Source organism: Spermophilus citellus (genome assembly GCF_964194105.1).
Source record: "Spermophilus citellus genome assembly, chromosome: 1".
NCBI lineage: Eukaryota > Metazoa > Chordata > Mammalia > Rodentia > Sciuridae > Spermophilus > Spermophilus citellus.
The window spans coordinates 39497663-39512540 of NC_138182.1; the positions used below are offsets into that span (position 1 = coordinate 39497663).

Consider the following 14878-nt stretch of genomic DNA (forward strand, 5'->3'; position numbering starts at 1 on the left):
CTGGCATTTATTAGCTATTCAACTTTTGGAAGACAGCTTGACTTCTCTGTGATATGGTTTCCACTTAACAGAACCACTGGGAAGATTAAATTACCAAATTAAAGCCCTGAACACCAAGCCTAGGACACATTAAGTGGTGGTGTTTCACGCCTGTAATCCTAGAGATTGGGATGCTGAGGCAGGAGGACTGAGTTTGAGGCCAGCCTCAGCAATTTAGTGAGGCACTAAGCAACTTACAGACTGTTTCAAAATAAAAAATAAAATCAGGCTGGGGATGTGGCTCAGTGGTAAAGTGCCCCTGGGTTCAATCCCCAATATAAAAAAATAACAACTACCACCACAACAAAACCCCCAAACCAAAAACAAACCAACAACAACAAGAAAAAAAAAACCCAAAAAACAGGAGATACTAGTCTTTGATTTGAATCAGTCACACATCTTCAAAATATCAGCTTCAAAATATCCTTTTTGAAATCTTTTTCTTGGCAACTTTTCCATAGTGAATAGAAGTGGCAAAATCATACTATTTATTTTGAAATAAATAGAAAAGTAGTCATTATAGCATCTAAACATTTGAAGGCATAACTCCAAACATTGAGGACTTGATGACCACAATTAAAATCTTGTTTGTTAACTTTTTTTCTCCTCTGAGATGTTTCTTCTTCTTAAAGAACACTGGGGAGAAAATAATGAATAACGGCTCTGGCCCCTTTGGTGGTACTAGGGATCAAACCCAGGGGTGCACTTTAAGTTTTGGGACAGGATCTCCCTATGTTGCTGAGGCCAGCCAATTTGCAATCCTCCAACCTCAGCCTCCTGAGTTGGTGGGATTATAGGCATGTATCACCATGCCTGGCAAAACACACTGGAAGGTACATAATATTATTTGAAAACAGAATTTAAGAAAAACCTTAAAAAATGAGGCACATCATCACCTTTTATGATAGTGGAGGTTGCATTGAAGAACCATTGCTTGTTCTGATTTATTTTTTAAAAGTCTGTGGGCTGGGGTTTTGGTAGACGCTTGCCTAGCATGTGTGAGGGACTTGGGTTAAATTCTCAGCACCACATATAAATCAATAAAGCTCCATCAACAACTATAAAAATAAAAAACATTAAATAAAAGGTCTGTTTGCCTCCTTGAGCCTCTGTACACATGGATTCTACTGCAGAAAGATACCTATCCATAATAATGAAAAACAAGATGCTTGTGTTGGAAACCAACCCATGGAATGCTCAACATGATGGGCAAAATTCTTACATCCAATCTATGGAAAAACAGAGGTGACAGGGTATCATAGCCCTTAAAGGCTGATTCCTCCTTAATTGTTTCTATGCAGTGATGCTTCCCCAGCCTTACACTTTAAACTTTATTGTGATTATCTGCACTTGTGGCAGAGATCCAGTTGGATTTTAAAAGTAAGGAATGTACAAGAGGTGACCCATGGGACGGAAATTTTAATAGGGGATGAGAGAGGACAAGGTGAATTTTCTGGGGGAAGGCAGACCTAGCGATACAAATAGTAGGAAAGTCATGGGCTCCTAGGAATAGGAGAATGGTACTAGAAAACAGGTGAGGAATGCAGAAAAGGGGAGGTCAGAGATTTTCTTCCCAATGGGTAAACTTATTTAGAGGTGGGATCTTGCTATGCTGCCCAGACTGGCCTCCAGCTTCCAGGCTGAAATGATACTCTCATGTAGCTGGGACTAAAGGCATGTGCCATTTACCCCAGGCTTTTATTTTCCAAAGCTCATTTACTTCAGACTTATCTTATTCTTTATATATGTAAAGCAATTAAGATAATGAATTGCATAAAATCAAGTTGCTGGGATAAAATTTCTAATTTCATTCATGTTTAAGATTTGAATAGGGCTGGGAAAACTGTTTTAAGCCTACTAGAAGAGGGAAAGCCTTATTTTATTTTCTCAAATAGGTAGCAAGTAATTAAATGTATATGAATACAATAAACATATCTCAAAAAAGAATGATACAACTTTTATTTTCCATGGATTTTAAAGATACTTTTGCTACACAGTTTATGTATTCTTATGAGATTATATTTTACCATTTTTATGAAGTTTAATCTTGTACAATTTTAAGGTGATATGTTTGGTAGTGTATCTATAACCTTTAAAAAGTTTAGAGTTTTGGAATGTACAGTATATGAGGTAAAATCAAGATTACATTAAAAATTGTTTTCTCCTCTGCACTAATTTTGCAGTGAGGCTCAAATGGCAAGTACACTATTAAATGACATTTACTATCAAAAATAGGAGTTCATTTGAATTACTATGAAAAACATAAGCCACTGTAACTTGTCACAGTGGCACATTTTACCATTTTAGACATTCAACTATATAGAAATCTCTGGGCTCTTACACTCAAACTCATTTGTACTGCCAAATGTGGCACTTTAAAGAATAAGTTTCTAGAAAACAATGCAATCGCTGTTGTTTTTGGGGAAGGTTATCACCCTATACATAAAGAGATTAAATAAAATGTAAACATACAGTATATTATAGTGACAGATCATTCTTACCACTCGGAAAGGCCAAGTTTATCCGTTCTTTTTTGAACAAAGGTTAATGTTTTTTTTTTCTACAGCACAGATCATTTGACATAAAACAATTACAATACATGCCCATTCTATTAAGGGAAATTCTTCAGAGATCTTCAAAGCACAAAACATATGTTCCTTTTTTCCAAGACTGACAGAAGTGCTTAGTTATCACTAAAATGCTAACTTCAGCAACTAAAAATTAGTGATTCACTATCCTAAAATTCAAATAATAAATTAAAAAAGCTAGTTACAGGTGTTTTACAGATAACAGATGTGATAAAACAAGAATTTTAGATAGTTTCATTACAAACTGTATTATTACTGGCAGTCGTCAACATCTAAGCAAGATGTACAATGTGATACTCGACAAGATTCAATCTGATCATCCAATAACTCACAAATGCAAGCTCACAAAACATTAATGAATTTATGCAATTGCAAAGTGCTCTAATGCAACATTAACCACATGCAATCAACAATTTGGAACAGTATCTGAACAGACATTACACATTAAACATTAGTTTTTCAAGAAAGAAAGCAGCTTGAAGTTTACTGGTGCAAATTAATTTTGTCTTCAGATTTGGTGCCCCAAACAAAAAAGGTTAGGTTTGATTATGAATTTTGATGGTGATGGCAGTAGTTATAGGAGAAGCAGCAAAGTTTATGGGAGTTCTTCAAAATTAGCCTATACCAGAGAGGTGGAGTAGATGTGTGTATGTATGTATTCCTACACTAGGTATGTATAGTTTATATATATATGTCATATATGTATGTGTGTGCCCTTACAAACATACATATAGTCCAAAGGCTCACAAAACAAGCCAAGTAGGTTTGAAATTCAGAGTTGGTTTTTATGATGATTTTTTAAAAAAGTTACTATCTAAAAGTCTCTGTTTTTCCATGTTCTCAAGACCCGAAGAGGTACTTTTGGAGTAAACATTGAAATATTTTTAGGCCAAGTAAACTGCCTGTGCTTTCTTTGACTTATCTGTGAATCCATGAATATACACTTGTCATGAAGAACTCCACATTTATCAAATAAGAAGGTTCTTTTTCACACATGTTCTTTCATCCAGTTTTTGCTAAGCCCCTCCAGTTATTCATCATAATCCCACTTACCAAATAATTAAGACAAATGAGGAGGTAGAAATATAGCACTAGATTGCTTTCACAGCATCAGACTTTAACATTTTTATATAGCACATTAGTGTAAATTCTAGTCATTCTGAATTTTCACTTGGTAATAATCTTTATCAGGTCATCACTGTTTCACTCATGGTGACTGGTCAAAATTATCAATTATAAATTGATGTCTCTTAGAAAGTTTGTTCTACAAGAAGGCATGTCAAGAGAGAGAGAGAGAGAGAGAGAGAGAGAGAGAGAGAGAGAGAGAGAGAGAGAGAGTCAAAAGTACCAACCAAAAAACCCTCCCCAAAATTGATATTTCTGTGGCTTGCATTCTAATAAAGTGCCAGCCTCTACCTAACAATATGAGCACTGAAAATGGCAAAAAATGATGTGCTATAGTCTCAATGCCAGTGCTAAATGCCATCGTTTTTGTAAAAGCGTTACGGAAATAATTTTAGTACATGACAAAATAAAATGTAATACAGTGTTAAAATAAAGTTATATTTTCACTTGATTACAAAGTACTGAATGATAAAGGCAATCAAAATGGAAAAAAAAGCAAACAGCACAAGGATGACAGCAGCACACTGCTCGTCACTTAGCGTGCGCCGGGTCCGGGTGCTTTCCACAGTGTCTCTGTTGGTGCTGGCTGGCGGTTCTGTCCTCTGAGAGATGAAGAGCACTGTGGTGCTGTAGGGACCGACTAGGTCCTGGTGCCCCAAAGGATCTTGGCACTGGCGAATGGCACACACTCTGAAGCGATATTCACAGTTCAGTTGGAGGCTGGAATACCGGAAGGAAGAGTCGGGACCTTTGTAAATCTGTCAATGAAAGATTAAAAGGAAGAATCGTGTGTAGAGTCTAGTCAGAAAATGTGTTAACAATGACTAGTTTTAGAATTATATTTTGACATGAAAGCTAGTAAATATCATTGACTTTATTTTCTGCAATACTGGGGATTGAACCCAGGGGCACTTTACCACTGAACCATGTACTCGGTCCTATTTTTATACTTGGAGACAGGGTCTTGCTAATTTGCCAAGACCCTGTCTCAAAATAATAAATAAAAAGTACTAGGAATGCAGCTCAGTGGTAAATTGCTCCTGGGTTCAATCCCCAGTACCAAACTAACAAAGCACACACAAAATAAAACACAAAAAACCCCCGAACACCCTATCCATTAAAGTACTTATCTGTCTGTTGTATAAGGGCAGGAGAAATTTGACAAGTGAGGATGGAAGACCTAGCCTCACAGCTTACAAACCAGTTAAGGAGTGAAGATGTGCCCTAAAGCGGCAAGAGAACAAGCAAGTCAGCCAGCTCTCAGGCACTTCCCAGCTTTCCTCGCATGCAGGAAGTCATTTTTGGTGACTTCATTCCATGTGAGGAGAAAGACTATAATCTCGTCTCCCCCCCCACCCCCACTTTCGGCTAACTAGTAACTTTCTATAAAAATTTAAACACATCAGTTGAATGAAACAACAGGAATTTTCTATAGGTACCTGTGGTAAATCACTATAAACTTCAAAGGCTCCTCTACCATGTCTCAGGGTGGAGGGAGGGAGGAAGGGGAGCAGAGAGAGAGGGAGAAAACAAGAGTTGCATGGATTTTTAAGGAAGTGTGCTACTCAACAGGAAGATGGAATTGGTCACCCAGTAGTCCAAGCTCTGTTCCACCACCTCCCACTCCAGTAAATTTAGATCAATTACCTCAGTACAATAGGCATAACAGTACTTAACTTGTATGGTAATTATGAGGATGAGATGAGCTAATAGCATAAGAAGAGTGTTCAAATGTGAAGGTAACTGTTCTCATTAACGAGTCCCTCTTCTCACTCTATTAATGAGAAAACCAAGGCTCACAGGGTGGAATCATTCCCCAATTGGCTTGCTCCCACTAGCTGTTGGGCTACAAATTAGATCAATCAATACCTGAGCTAGCATTCTTTTAAGCACTTTTAGCATACGGGCTTGCTCCTGAAGAAAATCTCTGCTTCATTTTGTGTGTCTCCAGAATCCAGTAGGTACTTAATAAAAGGCCTCTGTGAATTATTAACTTTAACATAGATAAAGAAACTTTTATTCATCCTAAGATGAATCTTACAGAAAATAGTTTTTATACATTAGTTTGGAGAACACAGATGAACATCTCAGGGAGTAGGAATGTAAAACTGATCCATATATGAGAGATGGTAATAAATTAAATGATTTTGAGCTGAGGTTGTGGCTCAGTGATAGAGTGCTTGCCTAGCATGTGTAAGGCACTGGGTTTGATTCTCAGCACTGTATAAAAATAAATAAAATAAAGGTCCATCAACAACTAAAAAAAATTTAAAAATAAATAATTTTGTATTAGACAATCAACAAGTACATGCAAAAATGCTCAACATCGCTAGCAGTCAGAGAAATGCAAATCAAAACCACCCTAAGATACCATCTCACTCCAGTAAGATTGGCAGCCATTAGGAAGTCAAACAACAAGTGCTGGCGAGGATGTGGGGAAAAGGGTACACTTGTTCATTGTTGGTGGGACTGCAAATTGGTGCAGCCAATTTGGAAAGCAGTATGGAGATTTCTTGGAAAGCTGGGAATGGAACCACCATTTGACCCAGCTATTCCCCTTCTTGGTCTATTCCCTAAAGACCTAAAAAAGAGCATGCTACAGGGACACTGCTACATCGATGTTCATAGCAGCACAATTCACAATAGCAAGACTGTGGAACCAACCTAGATGCCCTTCAATAGATGAATGGATAAAAAAAATGTGGCATTTATACACAATGGAGTATTACTCTGCATTAAAAAATGACAAAATCATAGAATTTGGAGGGAAATGGATGGCATTAGAGCAGATTATGCTAAGTGAAGCCAGCCAACCCCTAAAAAACAAATGCCAAATGTCTTCTTTGATATAAGGAGAGTAACTAAGAACAGAGTAGGGACAAAGAGCATGAGAAGAAGATTAACATTAAACAGGGATGAGAGGTGGGAGGGAAAGCGAGAGAGAAGGGAAAGTGCATGGAAATGGAAGGAGACCCTCAGGGTTATACAAAATTACATACAAGAGGAAGTGAGGGGAATGGGAAAAATAATACAAGGGGGAGAAATGAATTACAGTAGAGGGGGTAGAGAGAGAAGAGGGGAGGGGAGGGGAGGGGGGATAGTAGAGGATAGGAAAGGCAGCAGAATACAACAGACACTAGTATGGCAATATGTACATCAATGGAAGTGTAACTGATGTGATTCTGCAATCTGTATACGGGGTAAAAATGGGAGTTCATAACCCACTTGAATCAAAGTGTGAAATAGGATATGTCAAGAACTATGTAATGTTTTGAACAACCAACAATAAAAAAAAAAGAACTATGTAATGTTTTGAACAACCAACAATAAAAAAAAAATAATTTTGTATTAGAAATCAGTATTAAAAATTTACACATATGATAAAGCCAACTTGGTAAAAATTAAATGTATTTTTAATAATATAAAGAGTGATTTTAATTTTTGTCTTTAAGCTTTATTTGCCATGTCTCCAAATGAACATGGCAATGTATGGTTAGGGGAAAAAACTGTCAACAAATGGCATGAACATGACAAAAGAAGAGGAGATCTGGCAAAGACATCTGGCTGGGGAGGTGGTTCAGTAGTTAAGCGTTTGTCTAGCATATACAAGGTCCTGATATCTAGTACCTCATTAAAAAAAAAAAAGTTCCGAGATCTGTCAGAGAGAGGAGGAATACATTTAATTTTTCTAGTTTAGAAATTTAGGTAGATTTAACATAAGAGGGGCTATTTTAGGGTATCACATTAAGTAAGTATTAAAGGAACCCTGATCATGTTGTGTGAGGGACTGAAGGGAAGTGGACAGGACACTCTTGCTGAATAAAGCTATGAGGTCCTGATGTAGTCTCCCTTTTCTGGTACTGGGGATAGAACCCAGGGGTGCTTTAACACAGAGCCACATCCCCAGCCCTTTTAATTTTTTATTTTGAGGCAGGGTCTTGCTAAGTTGTTTAGGTTAGTCTCAAACTTGCCTTCCTCCTGCCTCACTCTTCTCATTAACTGGGATTACAGGCATGTGCTACTGATGTATTTTTTTTTTTTTTTATGAACCTAGAAATGACTTTTGAAAGAGCTGGTAGGAAAGATAAAAAATTTACTGGAATCTTTTTAAAAAATAGTTGTAGATGGATACAACACCTTTATTTATTTTTATGTGGTGCTAGGGATGGAACCTGGTGCCTCACACATGCTAAGCATGTGCTCTACCCACTGAGCTACAACTGCAGCCCCAGGACCAAGATGATCTTGATGCCCATGATACTAATGAAGTTAGGAAGAAGTTGGAAAGATGATGATATCAAATTTTCTCAATTTTATGTTTCAAATGTTGGAAGGATCTGAAGGGGGACATCTTATAGATACTTGAAATTATTTTGGTCATTGCTACTATTCAGATAAAATTACATATTATTTAAACAAAATAGCCCTTTATATTTGCTACAAATGAATTATCTATTCATAGATAGGCAAATATCAATATAGATTTACAGTTAAGAGAATATCAGGTAAGAGATTACTATTTTAACTTTGCATTTTAATAGGGAACTGCAGATTAAAAATGTAAGCTTGTGAAGTTTTTATGTGTCTAGTTAGTCAAGAGATTTGAAACAGTATGCCAACTGCAACAGGACTTTACACGGAAACCTTCAAAGAAATTTAAAGTTTCATAAATTGATATCTGTCCTTAATTTAGTATTATGAATATTTTGAACCATGGAGAAAATAACAATTGGAGAATTATGATCAATAAAAATGAATAAATGAATCTGGTATCTTATCTGATTTTATCTCTACATTCTCAAAACCCATTTGGTTGGCTAGATAAACTTCATTTATCAAGTACTCCTACTAAAATTCAAAATAGTTATTTCTGAGGACAAGTGTACATTCAAAGGTATCAACTTTTGAGGCAGTTTTTTTTTTTTTTAAAAAGGAATAGATTTTAACTATCACTACTTCTTGTGTATATTACATAACCATAATCTGGTTTTGCAGTGAATCATATGCACAATAAATATTATAGTTAAATACAATAATTTTAGCAATACACTATTTTTGAATTGAGTACAAACAACTTAAGTCATTCCTTAACATATCATGTATTTGATAATGAGCAATACATTGAGAACAGTAAAGCCCCTCAATAACAACTAAATATAGATAAATAACTAGCAGCTCATCTATCGTCTATCTACTTTATTACTGATAAGGGAGTTATAGGTGGAATTTTATGAGCAGTTATTAAATTTACTCTGCGTGATTTCTAAAAATTTTTATTCATAGGAATCATTTGGAACTTTAAAACAAAATAAAACAGAACTGTGCACTGGATTAGACAAAGGGGAATGAAGGGAAGGGAAAAGTGATGGGAATAGAAAAGACAGTTCATATGAATACATGACCAGTCTGACTCCACATCATGTACAACCATAAGAATGGGAAGTTATACTCCATGTCTATATGATATGTCAAAATACCCTCTACTGTCATGTATACCTGAAAAGAACAAATAAAAAATTAAGAAAACAAAAAACCCTATAGAATTGTGGGCCCTATCCTCAGATATTTGGGTTCATTAGGTCTGGAAGGCACTCTGAGGACCCAGGTCTTGAGAATCTGAATTCAGAAGCTTATGAAAGGAAGTAGATTCTATATGAATCCACTGTCTCAACAATTGTTCCTACTATGATGGTATGTGTTGACTGGGCTAAGGGGATGCCCAGATAGTAGGTAAAACACTGCAGCAAAGTATGTCTGTGAGGGCCTTTCTGGAATAGATTAGGCTATGAATTGGCTCAGTGAGTAAAGAAGATAATCCCCACCAAGGTGTTTGGCATCATCGAATCTTTGAATAGAACAAAAAGGCAGAGGAAGGGTAAGTTTTCTCTGCTTAGCTGGAACACCATTTTGTCCTGTTCCTGGGACTCTGATGTCCACAATCCTTGGGCCTCTGGATCCTCACAGACTTAAACCACTGGCACTTCTGGTTCTTTGGAGTTAGGGTTTAGACTTCAACTATACCACTTGCTTTCCTCAGCCCCAGACTTACAGATCTCAGCAGCCTCTATAATTCAGCAAACAGATCCATCAAAATAAATAATTTCCTAGATGATTCTATCTGTAAGGCCTGTTGGTACTGTTTCTGTTTAGCCCCCTTATCTGCCACTACCACAAGTGCTCTAATTTTTAGATGAGGTGTCAAACCCTCTCCACTACCCAGTCCATGTATTAGGAGAGGCTGGCCTCACTCTTAGCTTTGAGGGTAGGCTCTGCTTGGTTAAGCCCTAGCACAGTCATTGGTCTTTGAAATCTTAAGTGCTTTCTTTAAGTGAATGAGTCAAATTCTCTACTGCTAGGTGAAGACTCTGAAGGCAGTGAGAGAAACCAAGTTCCAGATGATTTCATTCAGCTGTTGGACCAACCAAGTCCACCTACCTTCAGGTTTTTTTCCCTGACAGGATCTACACTTAATTTCTCAAAAGCCAATTCTGAGTTTTCCTGGTACTTGGAAAACTCCCAGGGGGTTGATCTGCTTTGAAAGTGGCTTAACTGCCCTCCAAATTTTCCACACTTTGTTATACCATCTAAAATGCGATTTTTGGTTAGAAAGCATTTGTTTTTAAAAATGTATACACTTATGAGAGGCTTCAAGAGTCAGTAGACATTTGACAGATTACTTTCCCAAATAAAGTATGTTTCTTCTAATACCTAGTAAGGTCAGCTATCTATCGAGGGAGTTAGCATGTATGTTAGAGAGGAAGGTAAGAATAGAGACTTTAGAGAACGAGGGCAACTCCATATCAAGTGCTATTGAGAGGCACAGGGCAAGACAACACCAAAAGTTTGGAGAAAGCCATTGATGAAAAATGAATAAAGAAAAGTAAGAAAGTAAAGCAATCAATTTGTTCCTAATACTTGGCTCATAGATACTTGCTGCCAGGCTAATTTCTCCTTCTTAAATATATCAACAATTCCTACTGCTAAAGAATGAAGACCCACCCATACCTGGCTTTTCCACAACATATTCCATTCTTGAACCTTGCTGAAGTCACACTTGAGAGTTCATGGTTCCCTGTTAAGTACTCTAGCCCCTGAAGTATTAGTTATATGACACTACTTTTGGAAATATTCCAAAGTCCAGCTGAAATTAATCATTCTTCTTTATAAAAAAGTTTTATATTTATGACCTTTTATAGTTATGTAAAATGTTATCATTGTATAATTTCTGCTTGCTTGCTAGAATCTAAACAATTTTCTTAAAATTAGAATAGTTAATATAGTATCCCTATAATTCTCTTTACATAACGTGTGTTGAATGTCAAATAAATTATAAATAAAAAGCTAAATTCTATGAAAGAAATTGACTTCTTAAAAGGCCTTCAAACTTTTGGAATACAATTTGTAAGTTGTAGAATTTTATAACTTTTTAAGAGATTTAGATGAGCATCTATAGAATGAAGTTCTAAAGATATCATAATTTTAAGTTTTACCATGTATAATCTAAAATAAGTATAAGTGATAAAAGGGTTAATTTAATTTCGAAGTTATATTAGAACTAGCAGTGGTGTTTCATGTAGTGACATTAACTTATTAAAATTCATATACTACTCAAAAGTGGGGTCCCTATTTCCTTTAAACACGCTAATACAATTATATTTTCTTTAATATTAATTTTGCTTCTTCCTTGGAAGGAAACCTGCTTATCTGCAAATTACATTTCAAATCTAATTATTGTGTAAATTTGCAGATGGCTTAATAAAGAAAAACAATCATTTGCTAAATTTAATCTAACTCTTTGGATCTTTTGAAATTTTAGTTATTTGTCACATGTCTATATTTAACACAATTTGAAAGAAAAATATATATTACAAATTCTATCAATAATTAGAATAGCACAAGGATGGAATAACACAGATGACTGATTTTTCTAGTGGGAAAAGAAAATGTAAGATACAGTACAATTAAAACAGCCCAGATTGAGTCTTCAAAAATAAAGAAGATTGACAGGAAGAAGGAAATTAGGATGAAATGCTTACAGAAATTTTCTGAGTCGTGTGTGTGTGTGTGTGTGTGTGTGTGTGTGTGTATATACACACACACCTCTCTCTATATATTTTAAATAACTTAATTTTTTTTTTTTGTAGTTGTAGGTGGAAGGATGCCTTTATTTATTTTTATGTGGTGCTAAGGATCGAACTCAGTGCCTCACCCACACATGCTAGGCAAAGGCAAGTACTCTGCCACTAAGCTACAGCCCCAGTAGGTGAGTCATATATTTATAATAAACACTGACCACTCTCCACTCTACCTGACCATTACTCACTCTTTACCAGGAAGCTATCTTTGAAATTTCTCTGCTAAGGTGGCGATACTTCCTTTGGATTTCCATAACAATTGTTTTATTGTTATATTTAAGCATTATATAATATAATTAATAATTAATTATATAATAATTTGTGATTATTACTATTATTGTAAAAGCCTCCTTATTGGTCTCTTTGCTTTTGCCCCTCTGTCCAGTGTTTCAACACTGTAACCAAAATGACCTGTGTCAGATTATGTGACTATTCTGGTCAAAATACTCCACTGGCTTCTGAAATCACAAGCAGTTAAGTATAGTAGTATACCTTTTAATGTCTTATATGACATTCTTATCTTCATATCACATTGGCTCTCTTAATGTTTTTTTCCAAAAGGAATGTCATTTAACTGACTCTAGAGATTGAATATGCTTAGGGGGAACCCCGAATTCTTAAATGTGGCTTCAGTAAGGCTCAAGAAAGAAATGTGTAACTGAGGAGGCCAAGTATTGGTAAGTCTTTATTCTCTAGCAGCAGCAAAATTGTTAGCTGCTACCATACTTCATCAACAAGTCTCTCTAGGGTTCCCTCTGTCTCACTCATATTGGCCTTCTTATTGTTCAAATTTAACATACGTGTTCCTATCTCAAGAGGAGAAAAATGTTCTAAGAAGAAGTCCTATCACTTCCCTTGGGTCCTTTTCCCTCTGGTACAATTTTTTTTAACCCCATTTAATTTTCTCTCCAATGCACTTAGAACTGTCATACTATATACTAATGTGTTTATTTGCCTTTAATATGTCTTTTTCTAAAAGAATGTAAACTCCATGGACTAAATACTTTTTGTTCAGTGTTATATATTGACTGCCTAGCATAGAGTTTAATGAATAATTGTCAAGTGAAAATAATCTGTGTTAGTATAGTTCATGCCCCAAATATTTTGAATCCTAAGATCTCTGGAACATATTCTATATTGAACAGTGTTTCTAAATCAAAATGGTAAAGATGGTCAAATCTTGTACTGAAAATACTGAAAAATGAAAGAAAGATAAAATAGATAACTATAAAATTACATCTTGGCACGTACCTGTTTGAAATCTGAATCTTTTCCCATCATAACTTGAAGACTGTAAATAACTGGATCACCTTTCATTGGCTGTAAACATTCCCATGTAATTTCACAAATGTGATCATTTAATTTCTCTATTTTGGGAGCTAGAGGGAAGAAATATAAGATATGCTGCTCCGTTTGATTTTTAACTTCATACACCATACTTGCTTTTATAAACATAAACAAACCTATAAAACTTAATAAACTTAAATATCAGTGAATTTTTGATATCTTCATACAAAGAAGTTAAGAAAATCAATAATCTTTTTTTCTTTTTTGTGGTACTGCAGTTTTAAACCAGGGGTGCTTTACCACTGAACTATACCCCCAGCCCTTTTTATACACTTATTTTGAGGCAGGATCTTGCTAGATTGCTGAGGTTGGCCTTGAACTTGCAATCCTTCTGCCTTAGCCACCTGAGTTGCTGGGATTATAGGCATATAACTTGGCTATAAATCAACAATATTCTTAAGCCCAAGAGACACTAAACTGGATGAGGGAACAGAATAATGTTCTCAGTGAAACTCATCAACATTATTAGAAAGACTATTCAAGAAGAGTCCCACAAATTCTAGATCTGCTTAACAAATGAGCCATTCAAGCTCTTGATCCAGGATATTATCCTAGAAGTCTTTGTGATGAGTCCTTGGAGTTCAAAGATCTTAAGCATTTTGATTAAATGCACAAAGTGCAATCCTTACAAGGCTCATTTAAAAAAAGTACTTCATGTTTGTGTATAAATATGATTGAAAAATCCAAATTAAGCAAGTAAAAATTTGTTTTACTTAGCAGAAGACTTGGCTCTCCCCCTGAATGAATCTGAATGAATAAAAAAAGATTTAAAACATAAACAATCAGATTTTATGCTTTTTTCCTTTAAGTAACAATAGCAGAAACAGCAAATGATCCGATTAGAAAAGTAGCCTATCTATTCAATTTTGCATTTTTAATTGTTAAAATGACCACTGACAAACCCAATACTTGTCTGAGTATTAACATGCCAGATAAAATAGCCTTTATTACTTAAGGAAACTCCCAGTAGGTAGGCTTGTCTGTGTTGGACATATATTCAGTACTAAGTTTTAATGAAAGTAAACAAAACACTTTATTAAAATGTAAAATTGATTTATTATTAAAGAAAAGAACTGCAAGATGTATAACTTACCTTTCAAGGCAGCTGGGACAGATTTTGGAGTAGTGAAAATATATTCTTGGGAGAAGGGGCCTTCCCCAGCTTCATTACAAGCTTGAATACAGAATTTATACGATGTTGACTCATTAAGTCTTTGTACTTTATATGTATGACATGGTCCTCTGTACAAGGATACAAACCTAAAATAGAAATAACTCTGTATTAAATAAACCTTAGACTATTTATAAAAAAATGTTTTCAAAATTACTGAATTACAAAAATTTCAAAATTACATATATCTTTTTGTTTTTCATCATTAGATGATGAAAATCACAGATGTGATAAGATTCCCAATTCGACTTGGTATCCTGAAAATCTTACTGAATTTCGTGTCCAACTATTCTTTTTTTTGGTACTGGTGATTGAATCCAGGGGTGCTTAACGCTGAGCCACATTCCCAGCCATTCCCCCCCGCCCCACCCCCTGCCTCTGTTCCCACGATTTTTTTTAAAGGATTAAAAAAAATTTTTTGGGGGGTAGTTGTAGATGGACAGAATGCCTTTATTTTATTTGTTCATTTTTAT

General features: G+C 35.4%; 1 protein-coding gene across 3 annotated transcripts in view; it reads right to left on the reverse strand.

The window, feature by feature from the left end:
- Nucleotides 1-1966: 1966 nt before the first annotated feature.
- FNDC3A (fibronectin type III domain containing 3A) overlaps nucleotides 1967-14878 on the reverse strand; it is a 158852-nt gene continuing 145940 nt past the window's right edge. For 2 of the 3 annotated variants that reach the window (XM_081289268.1, XM_081289267.1), the window contains 3 exons: nucleotides 14328-14494; nucleotides 13139-13266; nucleotides 1968-4510 (listed from right to left, as the gene is read on the reverse strand). In XM_081289268.1, coding sequence (XP_081145394.1) covers nucleotides 4196-4510; nucleotides 13139-13266; nucleotides 14328-14494 — 610 coding nt within the window. In that variant the 3' untranslated portion in view covers nucleotides 1968-4195. Of the gene's footprint in view, nucleotides 4511-13138; nucleotides 13267-14327; nucleotides 14495-14878 lie in introns of all 3 variants that reach the window. The other variant, XM_081289269.1, reaches the window with a different exon arrangement.